This window comes from Scardinius erythrophthalmus (assembly GCF_964197995.2).
Source record: "Scardinius erythrophthalmus genome assembly, chromosome: 1".
NCBI lineage: Eukaryota > Metazoa > Chordata > Actinopteri > Cypriniformes > Leuciscidae > Scardinius > Scardinius erythrophthalmus.
Window position 1 is genome coordinate 59338574 of NC_138221.1, and position 21228 is coordinate 59359801.

At 38.9% G+C, this 21228-nt stretch overlaps 1 protein-coding gene across 2 annotated transcripts; it reads right to left on the minus strand.

Moving 5' to 3' along the window:
• Positions 1–14865: 14865 nt before the first annotated feature.
• On the minus strand, positions 14866–19395 carry LOC308699747 (dynein regulatory complex subunit 3-like). 2 transcript variants are annotated; one of them, XM_081380691.1, is made up of 5 exons: positions 16286–19395; positions 15886–16203; positions 15706–15810; positions 15429–15560; positions 14866–15237 (listed from the first exon to the last, which is right to left on the minus strand). In XM_081380691.1, exons 2-5 carry the CDS (start codon positions 16003–16005, stop codon positions 15178–15180), a joined length of 417 nt encoding a protein of 138 aa, XP_081236817.1. In that variant the 5' UTR covers positions 16006–16203; positions 16286–19395; the 3' UTR covers positions 14866–15177. The 2 variants fall into 2 exon arrangements, with proteins under 2 accessions (XP_081236817.1, XP_081236818.1); XM_081380692.1 differs by lacking the exon at positions 16286–19395 and having other exon boundaries at positions 15886–16014; positions 16118–16130.
• Positions 19396–21228: the final 1833 nt, after the last annotated feature.

Here is a 21228-nt window from a genome sequence, read left to right on the forward strand (position 1 = left end):
GAAAGAGAGATACAGCAGAAGACAAGCATGAAGGAAACCTAGAGAAAGTATAATTATAGATCAAGTGTGAAACCCAAAGAGTTGGAATGACAGAGAATTAGAGATGAGATTGGCTGGAGCCTGGAGGGTCATTCATACTGACAGATCAAATGATTCAGAAACCAAGAGCAAGGAAGCAAAAGGCCTAAAAATTCAGTGAATTATGCATAACTAATACTTAAATTTAGATAGATATTTGGAACCATCTAAACCTTGTCGCATATGTTGTACACACATGTTTTTGTCGGAAAAGAAAAGCTACGAAATAAGTCCGGAATGATGCCTGCCATATGCTTGGATAACTGGAGTGGGTGCGTATGGAAATCAATGAAACTTGACATATTTTCATAAGTGGTGTAATTAATGCAGCAATGATTTTTAGAGTCTAATTTAACTCTGAGATCCAATTAAGTTTCGTAAGCATGTGCAAGGCTCCAACCTTTAAAGTTTGATTAATAAACAGTGAAGCGTTTAGTACAGAGTAGATCCTGCAACAGCTGACAGTCCATGTTTCTGCTGACAGTTTTGTCGCAAACACTTTGCTTCGCGGCTTTAAAATGCATTAAGACACACACATGATAATAATTAGAAACAGTGCAATTTACTGCAGTAATTATATTCCAGGGTTAAGAGAATTAAGGGTCATTGTGATTTTTTTTATTTGAATTGCCCTAGGGCACCCTAGGAAGATTAAAGTGCATTGATTTAATTTCTCTCTCTCTCTCTCGCCGTACTAAACCTATTTCTCCCAGAATATAATTGACATTTTCCCCAGGCTGCAGCTTCCTGATGGGCGGAGATTCAAGCTTCTGTCAGTGTTTTCTGCATGTCGCAGTTTCCACCAAGCATGCCTTGAGGTGTTTCCTTCTGTCACCTCTAAACAGTCTTTCGACATTGAATTAAGTGTTTCGTGTTCTCTCTAAGGATGTGTTCACACTTTGCATGTTAGGTTCGATTAAAATAAACTCTGGTGCGATTGCTCAGTTAGTGCGGTTCATTTGAATAAGCGGCAAACAATTGGACCAAGATCCATCTTTTCAGGGTGTCCACTTCGAACTCTGGTGAGGTTCGCAATAAGGACCAAAGACATCCCAGACAGCAACATAGTGTGGGCCCAGATCCGGCCCCGTACCAGATGTGGCCCGGATCTGGGCTAACACTACAGTACGTTCGTGTCTGGGATCAAAACAAACCAAAACCAGGAAGAGATGTCACAAGATGTGAGCCTAAAAAAGACAGAATGCTCAAGCAAATCTGGTTTCTCATCATATTCGCGACGTTGCTCATCACAGTTCGGTACAGGCATCAGCTTCTCCTCGCAACAGATTTTCTGGTATCACTTTATTTTGATGGTCCCTTTTGAACATTCTGTTGACTATAAGTAACTTTGCAACTACATGTCAAATAACTCTCTTTATTAAATTAGTAGACTGCCTGCTTAATATCAGCTAACTATTTATTGTGATGCTCCTCCAAAAGACTGACTATAAGAAACTTTGCAACTACATGTCAACTTATTCTAAACCTAATATCGTGTCCTAACCGGACGCGATGTGATAAGATTCCAGCGACAAATAATTTGTCTGTCCTCACTAGATGCGACGCGACTACGAGATGCGTCAAAATCAATCAAAACCCACAGCCAATCAGAACAACGTGTGGGCGGAGTCTCACGGCAAGCGCACAGAACCAGAGAGTCATCTTGACGACACTTGCAAGAAAATGGATAAGTAGGCTACATAATCACATTAACAAATATTACACCATTTAAACATTATTAAAAATGCATAGGCTACTGAGTTACTAAAACAATCTTTGTCAAATAATACACTTAGTTCACAGTTTGAATGTTCTTGTTTCCATATGTTTAATTTCAAGATCTGAGGTGAATTATCTATGGTTGCTTTTACAGCTATAAATCTGGAGCACTAAATGATATTTAAAGTCACACTGCATGCTTTTAACATTAAATAAAGCACATAAACAGTTCCTGAGATTGTCATTGCCACACTTTGTGTTTGTTGTTACAGCGCGACGTCACAGAAAAATAGAAACCGTTTCTAAAATAGAATTATGGAAGTAAAATAATGTCAAATGTTTTTGAAATAAAAAGCCTGTTGAATTGCACTACTTGAAAAAAAAAATAGGCATTGCATTAACCATGCTAGCATTTTAATGCATTGTATTTTTAGGGCTTGCATTTTTATGGGCTGAAATTCAACAAGGTTGAATATTTAAGCTGTGAATATTTCAATTAAAAACATTTCAAACACATTTTCATTATAAAAAATTCAATAATCCATATTCACCTTTCATATTTCACTTCCCAAATATTCAAACTGTTTAAAAATACAACCTATAATATTCAACAGGCAATTTTCGGTCCATTTTATTTCGCTTTGCAAATTCGCCTCCACAAATTCAGTGGTTCAAATTCGACAGTAAATTCAAAGGAAGTGCAGGAAAAGCAGTAGATTACCGAGATACTCTCCATCTGCTGTTAGTCGTCCTCACCAGCAGGTGGTGCAAAAGCGCGTGTTGTTGACGAAGACAGAGCAACAGTTAGAGCAAGCCATTCATTCATTCATAAAACTCATTTAACACCAATGTAAGTGTATTTGTGATTATTATGACGGCGGTTTTATGTTAAATTCAGTATCTTCACGGTTACTTTCCCTGTGTAGCCTACAAGCATCTTTCTCTACCGTGAACAAGATTATAATGTTATTCCCCGATGCGGATATACAGATCCAATATTACATTTTTGAGGCTGACATATATTTCTCTTGGTTGTTTAGTTGCCTTAACTTTATATTGTGGCATGCAGGCTATTAGGGTTTCCCTCAATACTTAAGGATTCCCCATTTGGACATATAAAACGCTTAACGTAGCTTAATGGACTAATTACAGTGATTTAAAAGACCAAACTCGCAGGGGCAAGCAGATTGACTCAGAATAACGCGCAAAGTTTAATGCTGAGCGTTTCCCCAGTGATAGACTGGCTGGCATAAAGTTGGCTTGACGTTGGACATTCGCACATTTAGGGACCGTCTCTAAAGTATATACGACTTTGGGATACACGTTTCTAACTTCAATAGCATTTGAATAGAACGACTTACAGTCATAAAACCAACTGTAAGTGTTCATGTAGTGTCAGGCATAATGCGCACCCTTTGGATTTGTGATATTTATTCAAATAAATTAAAGTTTGCTATTGACGTTAGAAACGTGTATGCCAATGTTGTATGCAACTTTTGAGACGGTCCCTAAATGTGCGAATGTCCAATGTCAAGCCAATTTTACATTTATTAGGCTACATTTAGTCATTTATTTAGCAGACGCTTTTATCCAAAGCGATTTACAGTTAAACTAACAATAGGAGGACAACAATGCAAGTGCTATGACTCTTCCCAGTTTAAGCTAATGCAGTACACGTAGGCATAGTCAATTATACTATACTATACTAATATACAGTGGTGGACGAAGTACACATACCATGTACTTGAGTAAAAGTAAAGATACTCAAGGTAAAATATTACTCAAGTAAAAGTAGAAGTGCTGCCTTTAAACATTCACTTGAGTAAAAGTACAAAAGTATTTGCCTTCAAATGTACTTAAGTATCCAAGTACTATGATTTTTTTATGGCTATAATTGTCCTATTATTATTTTTGTCACAAGACTCTTGCTTAACTCAGTCTACGTGAAGACTCCAGTGTCACTCTTGGCACATCAATCTATTAATAAAATGACATTAATTAGTCTATATATGGGTCAATATCACTATAAAGTGCCTTTGGTGTCCTCATCAGAATCGCTCAGTCATCATGAACATAATGCAAAATAATGAAATTCTGAGGTTGTATTATAAATGGCCAAACACTTACACATATACAAGAACAATGATACGTCTCTTGAAATGTGTTTTTCTGATTTTATACCATTTTCTTTGATTGGTATGTTTGCGATTTTGGCATGTCCCACACGCTGCTCAGCTAAATTCAGTGAGTGTAAAAAGTGGTTAAATTACATAAAATTAAAATACTTTTTTAATGTACTTATTGTTCTCAGCAAGCTATTTAATAAAACAAGTCATTTTGATTATTTATATTTTATGTTCATAATAATATTAAGCAGTTTGCATGTGTCCCTGAAATTGCTGTCCACCCTGTCATTATGGGGTAAACGCCCCTTTAAGAAACCAACTGATGTACTCAGTGACATCCCCTCCCCCCTTTGGTCTTTCTTCAGTGGATGTTAAAACATCTGCAACACACACAGTAAGAATCTACACTTATATTTCCTAATTTTCATCATATTGTGTTTGTAGTTGCGTGTTGTCAAGCTTAACATGTCCACCCTGTCATTGTGAAATATTAGTTAATATAAAAAATTTTCATAAATTCTAAATATACATTTTAAACAGTGCACAGTCAGCTTCAACAGTGAATCACTTTGCTAACTGCTGTACACCATGTGCTCATTAAATACTAACTTTAGCCAAAAAATGTCCACCCTGTTCCATGACAGGGTGGACATGGTTCATGACAGGGTGGACATTTGCAACTCCTGAAAATCAGTCTGAGCCAGGCCCCTCCGTCTTCTATGTTGGTTAAGGGTTTCTTGAAGTTCCTGTTGTTTTTCTAATGTTCCCCCGTTCTATTTCACTCATTAAAGCATTTGTCCACCCTGTCATGCCAAGTTCCACCCTGTCACTTTGTTGTCCACCCTGTCATTTTCAACTTTTATGATGAAAATTATCTAATTATTTTAACAAGTTAACAAAACCTTGTGTGTGGTTTCTTAATAAACAAATGAGGGCAGGTTAGTATTGTTTTAAAGTTTGACTAAATATCTTTGTTGTTAGATTTTATTTAGAATAGAATGTGCAACTATCGCATATTTTATTGGGCAATACATATTTAAGCAGTAACTTCATTATTATCAAAATACTTTTAATATTAACTAAAATGTTTTGTTGGGAAAGGGACACATTATCTTTCCACAGATCTACATTTTATAATCACTATGCAATGAAAATTTATTTATTCTACTATGAATTTGTCCATGACAGGGTGGACATATTTTATGGTTTGCTCGTATATTGTCAGCTTGCAGTTAATTTATAAAAAGTGCTGGAGCTTGACCAATATGCATTTCTAACAGCCTAATGTCTCCTTAATACAACACATATGAAGTTAAATGGAAAATCTCAGATTTTTTTTGGGAAATTGTGAAGTCTCAAAGGCACTTTATGGTGATTTTGACCCATATATATTTATATTATATATATATTTGAATTGAATACATTTTTTGTGTGTTTAATTTTGGACGGAAGGGGACTGTTCCCATAAGGTATAATACATTTACAGTATTTACTGTATATATTTTTCACGAGCGTCTAGTTATAATAGGCCTATTATAAACATCCTAATGTTATGATACATTCACATAAACCTGCACAATGCCATTAAACACACAAACACACACACACACACACACACACACACACACACACACACACACACACACACACACACACACATTTATACATATATAATATATATATATTATTTATTTATTTATTTATTTTTCTACGTTATGGGAGCAGCCTATTTCCCTCCAAAATTAAACACCAAAACGTATTAATGCTGCTACTCCCCAGAAAAAAAATGCTATTATATGCAAGTAATTTTAGTGTCAACATAATAAGCAATGCTCATTATGCGTCAATATTTACCGATAATTGCTGCAATAATAGCTGCTGCTCTCTGCCCCGCTTAAAATCATTGGCAACGCGATTTGTTTGGAACTATTGATAGCTACACGAATCACGTGACCGCGCGGCGGCGAGATTGCAGCGGCTGCACACTGCACAGGCCATTCGAATGATATTAAAATACTGCGACTCGAGATAGATCGATTAGTGTAGTGTAGACGGCTCTGTATGCTTTTCAATCACTCTCGCGATGTCATAAACGGATCGGTCTGTGCAGCTCCGGTTCAAGTCGAACAAGCCTATAGTGTGTCGCAACCTTACTGTCTATGGTCGCAACTCTCATAACGGCTCTGGTTCACGCAGATAGCGCCAAGGCAAGTTCAAAACAAAGCACGCAAGTTGTAGACTAGTGATTGGTGGCTCGTTTGACCAGTTAAGTTTTTATCCACTCATAAATAAAAAGGAACGACTGATTTTGAAAATGTAGTAGAGTAAAAAGTAAGATATTTGACTTTGAAATGTAGTGGAGTTAAAGTAAAAGTCTTCCCAAATTTAAATACTCAAGTAAAGTACAGATACACAAAAAAACTACTTAAGTACAGTAACGAATTACATTTACTTCGTTACTGTCCACCACTGCTAATATATATATATATATATATATATATATATATATATATATATATATATATATATATATATATATATATATATACTGTAGAGAGAGAGAGAGAGAGAGAGAGAGAGAAAAGAGAAGAGAAAGTGTTAGTATTGATTTTGTGGCAGTAGGCTATCACGAAACGCTCTGCATGAAACTGCGCGTTACGTTCATCTTAGTCCATCGAGCATATAGTAGCCTACAGCCTACATCCCCAATAATGTGCGAGTTTGGTCTTTTATATCACTGTATTAGTCCATAAACTACGTTATGCGTTTTGTCCCGACAGAAGGGGAATCCTTGAGTATGAGGTATCGAGGAAACCGATTATAATCCTGTTCATGTAGAGAAAGCTGATGACATGCTACACAGGGAAAGTAACAATGAAGTTATTGAATGAAACATAAACACAGTTTTTGTGTCTTTATCATCTTTTCCGCATATATACTGACACAGATAATGATTTTCATTTAATGAATGAATGGCTTGCTCTAACTGTTGCTCTGTCTTCGTCAACAACACGCGCTTTTGCACCTCCTGCTGGTGAGGTTGACTAACAGCAGATGGAGAGTATCTCGGTAATCTATTGCTTCCTGCAGTTCCGTTGAATTTACTGTCGAATTTGAACCACTGAATTTGTGGAAGCGAATTTGCAAAGCGAAATAAAATGGACCGAAAATTGCCTGTTGAATATTATTGGTTGTATTTTTAAACAGTTTGAATATTTTGAATTGAAATATGAAAGGTGAATATGGATTATTGAATTTTTAATAATGAAAGTGTGTTTGAAATGTTTTTAATTGAAATATTCACAGCTTAAATATTCAACCATGTTGAATTTCAGCCCATAAAAATGCAAGCCCTAAAAATACAATGCATGAAAATGCAAGCATGGTTAATGCAATGCCTATTTTTTTTCAAGTAGTGCAATTCAACAGGCTTTTTGTTTCAAAAACATGTGACATTATTTTACTTCCATATAGAATCGTCGTTAACAGAATGTGTTAACGGGACCATCAAAATAAAGTGAAACTCGTTTTTGTTCACAACGGAGGAATTCCTGCTACTGTTTTGAATCCTTTACACATTTTATTAGATCTTCACAAGTTCTCAGCTAATAAAAATACCATCACATGTACACACATACAATAAGCGTGTTTATCCTCGCACACAGCATTGTTTTGGATGTCCAGTAAGTTCAGACACAACAACATCATAAGCTGTTTTTTTTTTTTTTTTTATCTGAAGGTTCAGAGTTAAAAATGACAGTGTGAACACTAAGTGAACCAGGACTAAATTAATTATTTTCTTGGCTATGGACAAAAAGAACCAAGACAACCAAACAACACGTGCGAACACAACCCTAAGTCGGCCACTACTTTAGGAACCAGACCAGCAGACAATAAGGATCAGTGTAAACAAATCAATCCAACTAGTGGCTGCCCTGCTGTAAATTGGAGTGGTCCCAGCATCCTCTCTGACCCCCTGAGAGGAGTGTGAAGCCTGGACATATGTCAGTAAGCTCTTGTTCTGCTAGTGTGCCACTGTAAAAAGCACATATGGGTGACATGCTTCTCAAGGTCTCTTTAATTAAGAGAGAATGAATATACTTAGAATGAGAATCTGAGAGGGGAAAAACAAAATGAATGAGGCGACAGAGCCAGACTCCTGCTCAGTACTGGAGACCCCTGAGGCTTAACGTGCTAATTTTCAATTCACAGACAGTTTCAGAAATAACTCAAAGAACAGACTGGCCATTGTCTATTCTCTTCTTTTTTTTTTGCTTAAATATTCTTCGAAAATTCTAGTCAGCTTGCCTTGCACCAAATGTATGTTTTCATTATATTTTTCTAAACTATTGACACAATTGAACAGGCTGTTTAGTTACTGTATCTTCTATATGCAAATTACCTCTGTTGTGATTGGCTAACCTCCGCAAACTAGTTAAATTTATTTGTATAACGCTTTTCACAATGCACATTGTTTCAAAGCAGCTTTGCGACGATAAAAGCGATAAAGCAGTTGAGATTTGCTATATGGTATATATTGCCCTTCGCAAATATACTGTATCTATGTGGATAAAGTTGGACATGCTCATACAACTATAAATAAAGAGCTGTGTGATAATATAGTTATTTTTGCAACGAAAAAAGTTGAGATATGGTATATATAGCATTATGTGAGTATGCAGTATGTATGTGGATAAACTTTATATATAGAGCTGTGCGATAGCTTACATTTTTCGCTGATTTAATAATCAAGCAGTTGAGATTTGAATGTACTGTGAATCTGGGTAAGGTTGGATATACTTAGTCTCAATCCCAATTTGCCCTTACCCTCTTGGCCCTACCCCTTCGTTTTGCGCGTTCCCGCGAAGGGGTAGGGTTGTCTCGATTCTCTTTTGGTTGGAGGGGTAGGGGTAGGGGGAAGGGCCAGATAGCCCTTGAAACGAAGATTTTTCGGGACCACACTTCAAACGAAGGGGTATGAGAAATGTACCTGCATACACCGGCTACAGAGGCAACATGGCTGCCAATAATCATTTTCTTTATGTCACATTCAATCTAGTGTTTATATTTACGATCATGTTCTTCAAAGAAATGGTTGCAAAAAATCGCTAAAGTTCGTTAACAATATGACGCGTGTAAAAAGCAAAAGTTTGAAGCGAAAGACGCAAGACCTCCAGACGCGCGTAAACGCGTCTTTACATTGACTTAACATTGAAATCACTTGCGGCAGACGCTCTATTCGCGTTTGGTGTGAACGCAGCATTAGCGTCGAAGATATCGTCATCTCCGTTGTTTTCTGCGAACTTCAGAAGAAAAATGCAATAAAAAAATAGCTGTAACTCACGCAATTGAGATGACTACAGCTGACGACGGCATCTTGGAAATTTATGATTCATCTCATGTGACGTAGGCGCTAGCTAGCGACGACATGTAACGGTGTAGTAGTGGTGTCCCATTTCTAAGGGGAATATTTTCACCCCTACGCCTTGCCACTCTGTTTCAAGGGGCAAGGGTTAGGGGTAGGCGAAGGGGTATAAAATAGAATTTGGATTGAGCCAAAGAGATACTTAGAGTGATTAATTTGTTAAATAATTCAAGTTATTAATGAGTTATGCTGTGATATTAAGAATTATGAAACGTGAGGTTTTGTTCAATTTACAACAATTTGGTGTAATGACCAGCCAAATTACTAATTGGTAATGTGTGTCACTGACATGGTTAAGTCATGCAAGGGTTAAAAATGTGCAGTTTAACTGTGTACCAGTGTTCATCAGTGCAAGTCAAGTTGCTGAATACCGAAGTAAAAAAGTGCCTATTTTCCATTAAATACAGTGCACAACCAATTTCTTCCCACTGCTTTCACAATGAAAAGGAGTGAGTAGGGAATCCTGTAAGACGGGGGGAAAAAAAGTCCACAGGACATTTTAAAAACTTTGTAAGAGAAATTATTGAACTAGTTCCATCCTGTGAGAGTTGATGAATGGTTGGTTCAACTTTTTCAACAACGTCAAACTCAAGCGTGTTGCTTCACTCTGTTCACAAGGTTTGCTGGAGAATATCAACTCCTATGAAAGCTTCTTTATAGCTCACAGGTTCCTATTCTCTACCACAGGCCCTCTTCGATCTCTGAGGAAATATTGTGCACCACATCTTCAGCAGAGACCTTTCCATAATTCATAATCCTCATCTTAAAATGGATTTCTTGGAAGGCAGAGGTGACAAATTTTTTTTTTTTTTTTTTTTTTTGGCTGGCAGCACACAGAGCAAAGAGAGGAAAGCCAAGGTGGCCTTGAATGAGCTACCGACTGTTTCAACAAGTGAATGGAAATTAGAGTGCAAACATATTCCACTTGATTGCAACCAATCAGTGAGGGATCAAAGTAAAGTTGATTAAATTATTTGTTTAGTGAATGCCGATAACTACCAGCCTTTAGCTTTAGGATCATTATTGGTTTGTGGAGCCTACTATTTTACTTCTATTGTACTATTGTACATCTGTGTTGTTCCGGTTTCCTCCAGTGAGATGTTACATTGAGAACCGCTGCCAGGGACGGACTGACAATCTGTGCGTTCTGGAAAAGTCCAGAACGGCCTTCCAACCGAGGGCCGTCGGCACAAAAAAAAAAAAAAAAGTCTAATAAAGCAATATGAACAGCCAACAGCAGGGGCACTAATACGATCACTTATGCTACGTGTAAAAAACAACAACTGAGGAAGAAGAGTCGGCCTACTAGCCACTGCACTTTTAAATTTGCTTACATTATATTTGAATAGTTAAGTTATAGTATATAGCAGTGGTCTCCAACGTGGTGCCTGTGAGTTGCCCGCTAAACACATTATATTAATAGCCCCAACTGGGCAATAGCGATCCACTGTAATTCAGGGCTCCAGATTTAGACTAAATGGTATCATTTTGCGAACTTTTTTCGTGCCGGTGCAACTAAACATTTGCACTTTTGCCTCTACAAAATTACCCAACTCTCTTTGATTATACGCTGTTGCGTTGCGTTGAGAAACATCAAATGGCAAACGCTCAAAAAGCGGAACAAAACTTGTTTGATCTGAGCAGCGCAGAGTATTATCAGCTCGGCCCAATAAACAGCGATCGCGGCCAAAACAGCTGTGCGGGCTGATCTCGATCACGCGAACATTTTTACACAGAGCTGCACGATCCACTGAGAAGCATTTCAATTCAGCGCAGAATTCTCTATCTCTATTATAAACACACAGATGACTATGTGATTTAAGCTTGTTAAAAGCCAGATGAAACAGCGCTGATATAATATTCTCAACATATTGACGCAAAAAAACAAAACAAAACAAAAAACAGGCGAAACATTGTTCCAAGAACAAACCAGTTAGAAGACATTTCACTCCACAACTATGAATTACCTGTAGTAAAACAAAAGGCAGAAATGTGCCTGTATATATTCATATGAAAAATGCTGTTATATAGTCATGTATAAATGTATTAAATGTAATGCAGTAGGTTTAGAAGTTATGGCAGTTTATTTATTTATTTATTTTTGCATTTATAAATACTAAATGTTTGGTCTACTGTTTTTGATAACACATACAATTATAGAAAATTTAAAAAAAAAGATCAATAAATATTTTCATTATTTTTCAGGAATTGTTGATTTTTTTTTAAACGCTTGTAAGTCTGAACCAGAATATCAAGATATTTTATTATTTTGCATAAGATGGTGTTACGATATTATGTGACACCAAGCTGTGCGACTTTGGGTGTTTCTAGTTTCTTTTGTATTGTATCTGCCGCTGTCTGTTTGTTTTACTTTCGCTCTCGCAGGCGATGTGCTGATCGGTCGCCTGATTGGCTGACAACCATCGGAGAGGAGGGTCCTGGCGTGCTGACGTCTGCATGTGAGATCCAGTCTATGGTTACCGGAAACCCGGGAACTATAAAAGGAGTCATGGACGCACTAGACGGCGGCGGCCTTTTTGTTTGTTGAACTTGACTTTGTGTGCTTAGTATATTTTCTTCTGTTAAGCTTGATTTTGTTTTTTGCTTGTTTTTAACTTTTGAGAATTTATCAAGCTTTGTTAATGTGTTCGATGTGAGATCTCGTTGTGTTGCCGTCCTATTCCTTTTATCTAAATGTTTGAGAGCGGTAACGCTGTGTTTTGGGAATGATAGAGGAAAAGGGACAGGTAAGAGATGTCACGTGACGTACATCGCACTTAGGTTTATTTTCTGTTTAGATACACTAGTAAGAGGGCAAGTGCCATTCGTTGTATTTTTGTTTGATAGTTAGGGTAGGGAAGTATACGACGTCTAGGACGTCGAAGACTTTTCCTTTCTACATTTTCCTTTTGTGTTAGCTAGGTTAGTTCCAAACGACGTAGAAAGATTATTTTGTTTTATTCTTTTCTTTGAGTTGGCACTGTCCAGTTAATCCCTTTTTCTCCTTCGAGGTCTGGGATAATATAATTTGCTGGTTTGTTTGGTTTATTTCTTTTTTGTAAACAACTTTAATTGTTTTTTTTTAACTATCTATATATATATATGTTTATATATAGATATATTCTTTGACTAGTCGCACATAATAAATGTGTTCAAGTGTTCTGCTGCTTCCTTGTATCACTCACTTCCCAGTGTTTTCATAGTAAAGGTTGTTGACGGGTGACATAATGTTTCCCTTCTACCTTCCTAGACTTTTAAAATCTTGAAGGGTCGTAACAGATGGTGAAAACTAAACAAGTAATAAAAACTCAGTGAGCGTTTTAGCGCAATTTTCTCACGTCATGGGATCACAACACTAAGAGAAAAGGCTTGTTCGACTTCATGCAGCTCTGCGCAGACCGATCGGCGGCTGACTTAAAGCAGTGCATGCCGGTTAGAAATTTTGTCCGACTTGATACAGCGCAGACACCACGTGACTGTGACGTATGCCATCTAAGTACCGCGAGAGCGATTCGAGAGTAGCCGGAGAACTCAGCCAGCGCAGCTTCTCAAGAGCGGCTGCACGTGGGCTGATGATGACACAGCTGTTCTACAATTGGCCGGATTCACCGCATGACAACGATCACGTGTGTTTCGTGTTTATTCGAACACCTTTAGTTCCTCTAAAGCTCTCAAATCAGTTTTTTATAACAGTAAACACTCTTTTCATGTCGTTGCGATGTTATATATTGTGTAATGTTTAATAAATTAAAACTGATTAAAAAACATAGACTCCACTTCATTGATAGTAGCTTATGTTGAACTTTATTCTTGTTCAAACAGACGCTGTATGAAGCAGTACATAAAATATTGAATGAAAATGTCTCTGAAACATCTATTATTTGGCAAATATTGCATTTATTTCACTTCAGCTGTGGTAAAGTATGCAAACACCACGTGAGCGGTCACCACGGGAACCAGAAAGTGTCCGACTTCACGTCTCCGTTTGCAGCTCCTCCCCGCCTGCACGCGGCTACTCTCGCCGATCGGGTGCATCCAGCCGCAGCCGATGTCGAACACACCTAAAGTAAATCTTTTCCTGGATTTTTTTTTGTGCGTTCCCGAGATTAGACCTTCTTTAACATAATGCCGAAAGTCTCTAGGTGGTCTGGTTGAGGAGTAGATAGAAGTGCAAGATTGGTGCGCACAGACAGAACAGAAATCATGTTAACAATCGCAATTTTGTCCGGTGGAAAATTGCGCTAAAAAGCACCACCATGTTATATGTAATACATATTTTTGAGTATACACACGCACACAAAAAGGTTGGAGACCCCTGGTATATAGTAACTATATGTTTTATAATTACAAGTTTGTGTAATTTGGGGTTTCTGTAGCCTGCAGTGACACTTCGTTATTTGTATTATGGCATTGCACATTTTTTGTTTTTATTTGAAGGCTGAGGCTTCATTAATAAACACAACCCCAAAATGATCATCATTGGTTCATATATCAGGAATTGGAATATATCAGGACATCCTGGCTAGTGTCTGTCGCACACGGCAAGAGGCGAATGGCCGGATGATGGGCCTATTTGGGGAAAGTCCAGGGCTGTTTTTTAGCCCCAGTCCGTCCCTGACCGCTGCAATAGTGAGTTGATGTTTGTCAAGTTTGTGAACCAGTTCAACTGGTTCATTTAAAAGAAGCGGCTTTAAAAGAACAATTCATTCATGGATTCATTTATTGTAGTGGGTAACAGCTCACTGGAAAACAAGATCAGTGAATATGTCTGGATATACTGTATTAATTTATTCAAAACATGAAAAATGCAAAACACTGAGGGGAAATGCACTGTATTTTCAGTACAAGCAACACTGCAGCCTCCCAGATGAAATGGCCCCCTCAGTCACCAGATCTCAACCCAATAGAGCATCTTTGGGATGTGGTGGAACGGGAGCTGTGTGCCCTGGATGTGCATCCCACAAATCTCCATCAACTGCAAGATGCTATCCTATCAATATGGGCCAACATTTCTAAAGAATGCTTTCAGAACCTTGTTGAATCAATGCCACGTAGAATTAAGGCAGTTCTGAAGGCGAAAGGGGGTCAAACACAGTATTAGTATGGTGTTCCTAATAATCCTTTAGGTGAGTGTAGCTTTATTTCCAAATTATATATAACTGCCCACACCCCATTTGAGAAATGCCCTTTTATGTAATATACAGCTCTCTCTCTCTCTCTCAACAAATGGAAATGTTGCAACACTCTTTACTCGTCTGTAGATGGAGGCATTGCATAAAGTACAAAAACAAACCCTACAACATTCCTGTAAAACTGATGATCTCAAAATTTAATAAACAAAACAAAGATAATACAGCTGCATACTTATCAACATCTAACAACAAAATTGGCAAAAATAGTTTATTATATATACATACATAGCTATATATATTCTGGATCTGACAAGAGAAACATTTTAATTGTCCTCAGATCATGCCATGTCCTCCAGGTCAAACAAATGCAGTTTTGGATCTCTGAGATGTCAAGTAAAGTTTATTTATATAGCGCTTTTCACAATACAGATTGTATCAAAGCAGCTTCACAGTATTAAATTAAAATAATACATCAATGTTTGTTTCTAGTGGAAAACATCCACGTTTGGTAATGCTGATCAATAGTATTGTTGACTGATTAACTAAATTAAATATCCCCAAATATCCCCAACTGAGCAAGCCAAAGGCAACAGTGGCAAGGAACCGAAAAACTCCATCAGGTGACCTAATGGAGATAAAAAAACCTTGGGAGAACCCAGGCTCAGTCGGGGGCCAGTTCTCCTCTGGCGTTTATGAACTAGAGGTCGGATTTAACTAAGATGCGCTTGCGATTCCTCTTCACCTCGTCATTGTGTATCTATTAACACAAACAAAAAGGATTTACATTTTATTTAATAACAAAAGGTAGGACACAACGTAATATAATATAATATAATATAATATAATATAATATAATATAATATAATATAATATAATATAATATAATATAATATAATATAATATAATATAGTTAAGGAGTTCACAGGAAGTGTGTTCATAATCAAGTACCGATTTCAGCAGACCGCTCATCCAGCTGTTGACCCGTGCCAGTAGCTCATCCTCCCTGTTATCAATCTTCTGCACGTGTGTGTCGCGAGAAGCACTGACTGCATCGGTCACTGTGTCTTTATCTACCAGGAGCTACAGGGCAGCATAGGAAATGAGGACGAAGGATCAGTCAATACTAAAAATAAGTGTCTGGCATGTAGTTACGATGGCTTTTGACTTCTTAATTATTCAGAATTAAACACAAATTAAGTGATCATGAAGACAGTTTTCCACTGACCGTTGCCAGATGCCAGATGTTGGATAAAGGATATATCACTTGAACATTTTCAATGAACCCTTCAACCATGTCTGAGATGTTCCTCTCAAAGTCTTTGAAGATGTCCTAAAAAACATAATATGGAACATAATAACATAATAATTAATATTACATTAACAATATAGATATTTTTATTCTGACCTCCAGTTGGTCCACCAGTCGCATTTCAAGGCTCATGAGGGTTTCAGTGAACTGCTCAGCCTGTTCATGGCAGGAAGTGATGTGAGCTTCAAGAAGCTCGGCGTCTGCGATCTGTTGCATTTCCACAGTCTTCTGCAATAGAACAGAATTTAATTTATGAGCGTTTTGACGTGTTCAACTGGTGAGAAACAGGTTGTCTCGTTTTTGATTTGTATATTTTGCCATTCATAACAAGGACATGTCTCCAGCAGTCTCTGTGTCTCTATGTCTCTGCTGATCACCATCATCGTCCGTTCTCCACTCTGGTTTCTTCTCTACCTGCAAAGACATTCATATTACTCATTCAGCTAAGTTCATTTATCATCTCATTAACACTAACCTCATCGCATTACCTACTTACCTTAACACCTGCTGGTTCCGTGCTTCTGTTCTCAATAAATCATTGTTGATCTTACTCCCCTGCCTTCACTAAATCTGACAGAAGACCAGACCGCATGCAGAACCCCACAGAACCAGCGATGGATCCGCAATGCGATCCGGGCAGAACGGGCTGGCAACCCAATTTGTGTCTTCTGTGAGGGGGACTCCCACAACAAGCTACGATGAACCTAATGGAAAAATACCCCCAGGGGTGCCCGAGAGGGGGGGGGGGGGGTGAGCACCCCAACTGGACGGACACAACGGCATTAGAACAAGGCAACGGGCAAACGACTACGAGCAAGCAGTGTACATGTGGCAAAATCTGTAAGAACAAGCAAGGCCTAAAGATCCACCAAGGGTGGATGAAGTGTCTGGTGGGGACAGGACCAACACAACGCACAGGTGTTCAACCTGGTGAGACGCAGGAGGAGCCAGGCCCGGAGTCACCCCACAGTGCCCGGAACCTCCAAGTGTTGCAAATGACTCCCTCTAGTATCAAATCTGAGAGGAGGCGGATCAAGTGGCCAGCAGCTAACATGACCTCACTGTGGAACCAGTTTGACATTGATGTCGACCAGATTCTGGAGGCCACCATCAGGGGAGACGTCGACAGGAAACTGCAAGCCATGACAACGATCATCTTCAGCATTGCATCCGAACGATTTGGTGAAGAGGTGAATGAAGGAGGCTCCAAAGGATCTCACTCAAATAACCAACGTGAGGTGAGAATCCATAACATCAGACAGGAGATGAAGACCCTGAAGCGACAGTACAGGCAGACAGGAAAGGAGGATCGCATTGGCCTGGCACAGCTGATGAGCATCCTACGAAAGAAGATCAGGATCCTCCGTCGGGCAGAGTGGCACCGGAGGCGCCGCCACGAAAGAGCCCGAAAGCGAGCTGCATTCATTGCCAACCCCTTTAAGTTCACTAAGGAGCTGCTAGGATAGAAGCGTAGCGGCAAGCTGGTCTGCTCTCAGGAGGAGATTGATCACTACCTGAAGGAAACATACAGCGACCCAGCAAGAGTTGGGGGAGTGCAGCACTCTGATAGACCCTCCTGGGCCAAGTGTGCAATTCAACATGTCAGAGCTGCAGCTGAAGGAGGTTCGAGAGGTTGTCGGGAAAGCGTGAGAAAGCTCCGCTCCAGGACCAAGCGGCACTTGGTACAAAGTGTACAAGAACTGTCCTAAACTCCTGCTGCGCCTGTGGAAGATCCTGTGTTCAGGATTCCTGAACAGTGGAGAGTTGCTGAAGGGGTCTGGATTCCGAAGGAGGAGAACTCCAAGAAGATAGACCAGTTCCGCCTCATCTCCCTGTTGTGTATTGAAGCCAAGATCTAATTCAGTGCTGTCTCCAACCGGCTGAGCACCTTCCTCTCAAAGAACAGGTTTATCGACACATCAGTCCAGAAGGGTGGAATTGCAGGAATGTCTGGATGTTTGGAACACACAGGAGTGGTAACACAGCTCATCAGAGAGGCCAGAGAGAACAAGGGTAATCTGTCAGTGCTGTGGCTCGATCTGGCAAATGCATATGGCTCAATACCACACAAGCTTGTGCAGCTCACTCTGACAAAACATCACGTCCCCAGCAGAGACAGAGACCTCATCGCTGACTATTACAACAATTTCAGGATGAAAACCTCTTCAGGAGCAGTGACATCAGGCTGGCACAAGGTCGAGATCGGAATCATCACGGGATGTACCATCTCTGTAATTCTGTTCTCCATGGCCATGAATATGCTCACAAAGTCTGCTGAACCAGAGTGCAGAGGGGCCCAAGATGAAGTCAGCTCAACGTCAGCCACCGATCAGAGCATTTATGGATGACCTCACGGTCACCACAGAATCAGTCCCAGGCTGCTGGTGGATTATAAAGGGTCTCGAAAAGCTAATGGAGTGGGCACGGATGCATTTTAAACCAGCCAAGTCAAGATCAATGGTGCTGAGAAGAGGAAAGGTGGATGATAAATCCCGGTTTAGGGTCGCTGGTGTAACAATCCCGTGAGAAGCCTGTCAAGTGCATAGGTACGGTGTTTGACAGCACCCTGAGGGACTCCACATCCATCCAGTCAACCTGCACTGAGCTGGACAGATGGCTGAAGTGAGTGGATCGGTCTGGATTGCCAGGGAAGTTCAAACTCTTAGCAGTATTCTGAAGATATTTTCAGAGGGATTTGTTAATAAATCATTCCTGGCCTGATTTATGTGACATTTTAATAAAAAATCGATTTTTTAAGGCTATGGACAGTATATTTTGATTTCCTAGGTAATGAAAGCATATATCCTGAAATCCCTCTGAGTTTTTTTTTTTCATCTTGTGTGTAAACAAAATGAAAAAATAATTTTGCACCTGGCTTTAACATATGTTCAGATCTATCTACCGAAAATATATGCAAAATCGTGCATATTTAATGAGATAATGCCTAATTTACATAATTAAACATACACATTTCTAAAACTTATAATACATTTTTTTTATATACTTGTGTAAGTAATCAACTGAGGAAGTTTCATGGTGATATCTATTATTTTAAAATTGTACCCTATTCACCTGTAGTGTCTTGCCTTAATAGGGAGCCAGTGCATTGTTGACAGAACTGGGCTAATATGGTCATACTTCCTGGTTCTGGTAAGAACTCGAGCTGCTGCGTTTTGGACCAGCTGTAATTTGTTTATTAAGCATGCAGGGCAATCACCCATAATCTAGCCTTGATGTCATGAACGCATGGACTAATTGTTCTGCATTTGTCAATGAGAGCATATGACGTAATTTAGATATATTTTTAAGATGATACTTGACACGTGGCTTTCAAATGAAAGATTGGTATCAAAGAGCACACCTAGGTTCCTAACCGACGACGAAGACTTGACAGAGCAGCCATCAAGTGTTAGACAGTATTCTAGGTTATTATGTGAGGAAGTTTTTTGCCCAATACTTAGAATCTCTGTTTTTTCAGAATTTAGTAGTAGGAAATTACTAGTCATCAAATTTTTTATATCAGCTATACATTCAGTTAATTTTGTGAATTGGTAAGTTTCGTTAGGTTTTGAAGTAATATATAACTGAGTATCATCAGCATTACAGTGAAAGGTAATTCCATGTTTCCTAATGATATCTCCTAATGGTAGCATGTACAGAGTGAACAGCAGCGGTCCTAGTACTGAGCCTTGTGGTACGCCATACTGAACTTGTGATCGATGAGACATCTCATCATTTACTGCTACAAACTGATAACGGTCAGATAAGTATGATTTAAACCATGCTAGTGCAATTCCACTAATGCCAACATCATTTTCGAGTCTATTTAAAAGAATGTTGTGATCAGTGGTGTCAAATGCAGCACTAAGATCGAGTAACACTAATAGAGACATACAACCACGATCGGATGATAAGAGCAAGTCATTTGTAACTCTGAGAGCTGTCTCGGTACTATGGTACAGTCTAAATCCTGACTGAAAATCCTCACAGATATCATTTCTTTCTAAAAAGGACGGTAGATTCAAGATCAGCCTGTAATTGACGAATTCTGCACGATCAAGTTGCGTTTTTTTAACAAGCGATTTAATCATAAGGTTTAATCACAAGTTTTTGGTACGTATTCTTATGACAAAGATGAATTAATGATATTAAGAAGAGGATCTATGACCTCTGGAAGCATCTCTTTCAGTTGCTTAGTTGGTATAGGGTCTAACATACATGTTGTCGATTTAGATGATTTAACGAGTTTAACGAATTCTTCCTCTTCTATAGCAATGAATGAGTAAAACCGCATTTTTCCATCTTAAAAATATATCTAAATTATGTCATATGCTCTCATTGACAAACGCAGAACAATTAGTCCATGCGTTCATGACATCAAGGCTAGATTATGAGTGATTGCCCTGCATGCTTAATAAACAAACTACAGCTAGTTCAAAATGCAGCAGCTCGAGTTCTTACCAGAACCAGGAAGTATGACCATATTAGCCCAGTTCTGTCAACACTGCATTGGCTGCCTATTAAACATCGTATACATTTTAAAATATTGCTGATTACTTACAAAGCACTAAATGGTTTAGCTCCGCAGTACTTGAGCGAGCTCTTAACACATTATAGTCCTTCACGTCTATTGCGATCTCAAAATTCCGGCCAGTTAATAATACCTAGAATATCAAAATCAACTGCTGGCGGTAGATCCTTTTCCTATTTAGCACCAAAACTTTGGAACAGTCTTCCTAACATTGTCTGGGAAGCAGACACACTCTGTCAGTTCAAAGCCAGATTAAAGACACATCTCTTTGGCCTAGCATTCACTTAATACATTATAGACTTCTATAATTCAATGTTAGGCTGCATAGATTAGATCAGATGGAACCAGGAAAACTTCCCATAAATCCTGATGTGCTCGTTACATCATAAGAAGAATGGCGTCTATGCTAATATTAGTCTCTCTGTTTATCACGAGGTTTACCGCAGTCTGCCGGATCCAGGCCGTATCCAGACCTGACGAAGGACCTGCGCCTGGAGCGCAGCCCTGAAATGTCAACTAGTCTCTTCCCTGTAAAGACCTCCCTCCCCTCCCTTTCCCTATCTACAGATAAAGCGTTGTCGGGATAATTACGGTTCGCGTGGCTACGTCGAAGCGATAAAAATTCTGTATTATTAATTTTAAGGACAGGCAAGTAGTATGTTGAGGGTTGATTTGTAGGGAAGGACTACACGCTTGCGTACATATATTCAAATGCACATACCTATAGACTGAACTCGTAATACGCATGTGCATGCCATCGTCGTTCTCGCTGGTTCGCGTTTTTGAAGTTTGAGCAGAAAGAACTTAAGAGTTTTCTGTTAAAACGGTGTCGTGTTAGCGGCCCCTAAGTTAATAACTAATGATCGTTGCGTCGGAAGTTAATCAATCAAACTAACTTTAGCTGGATA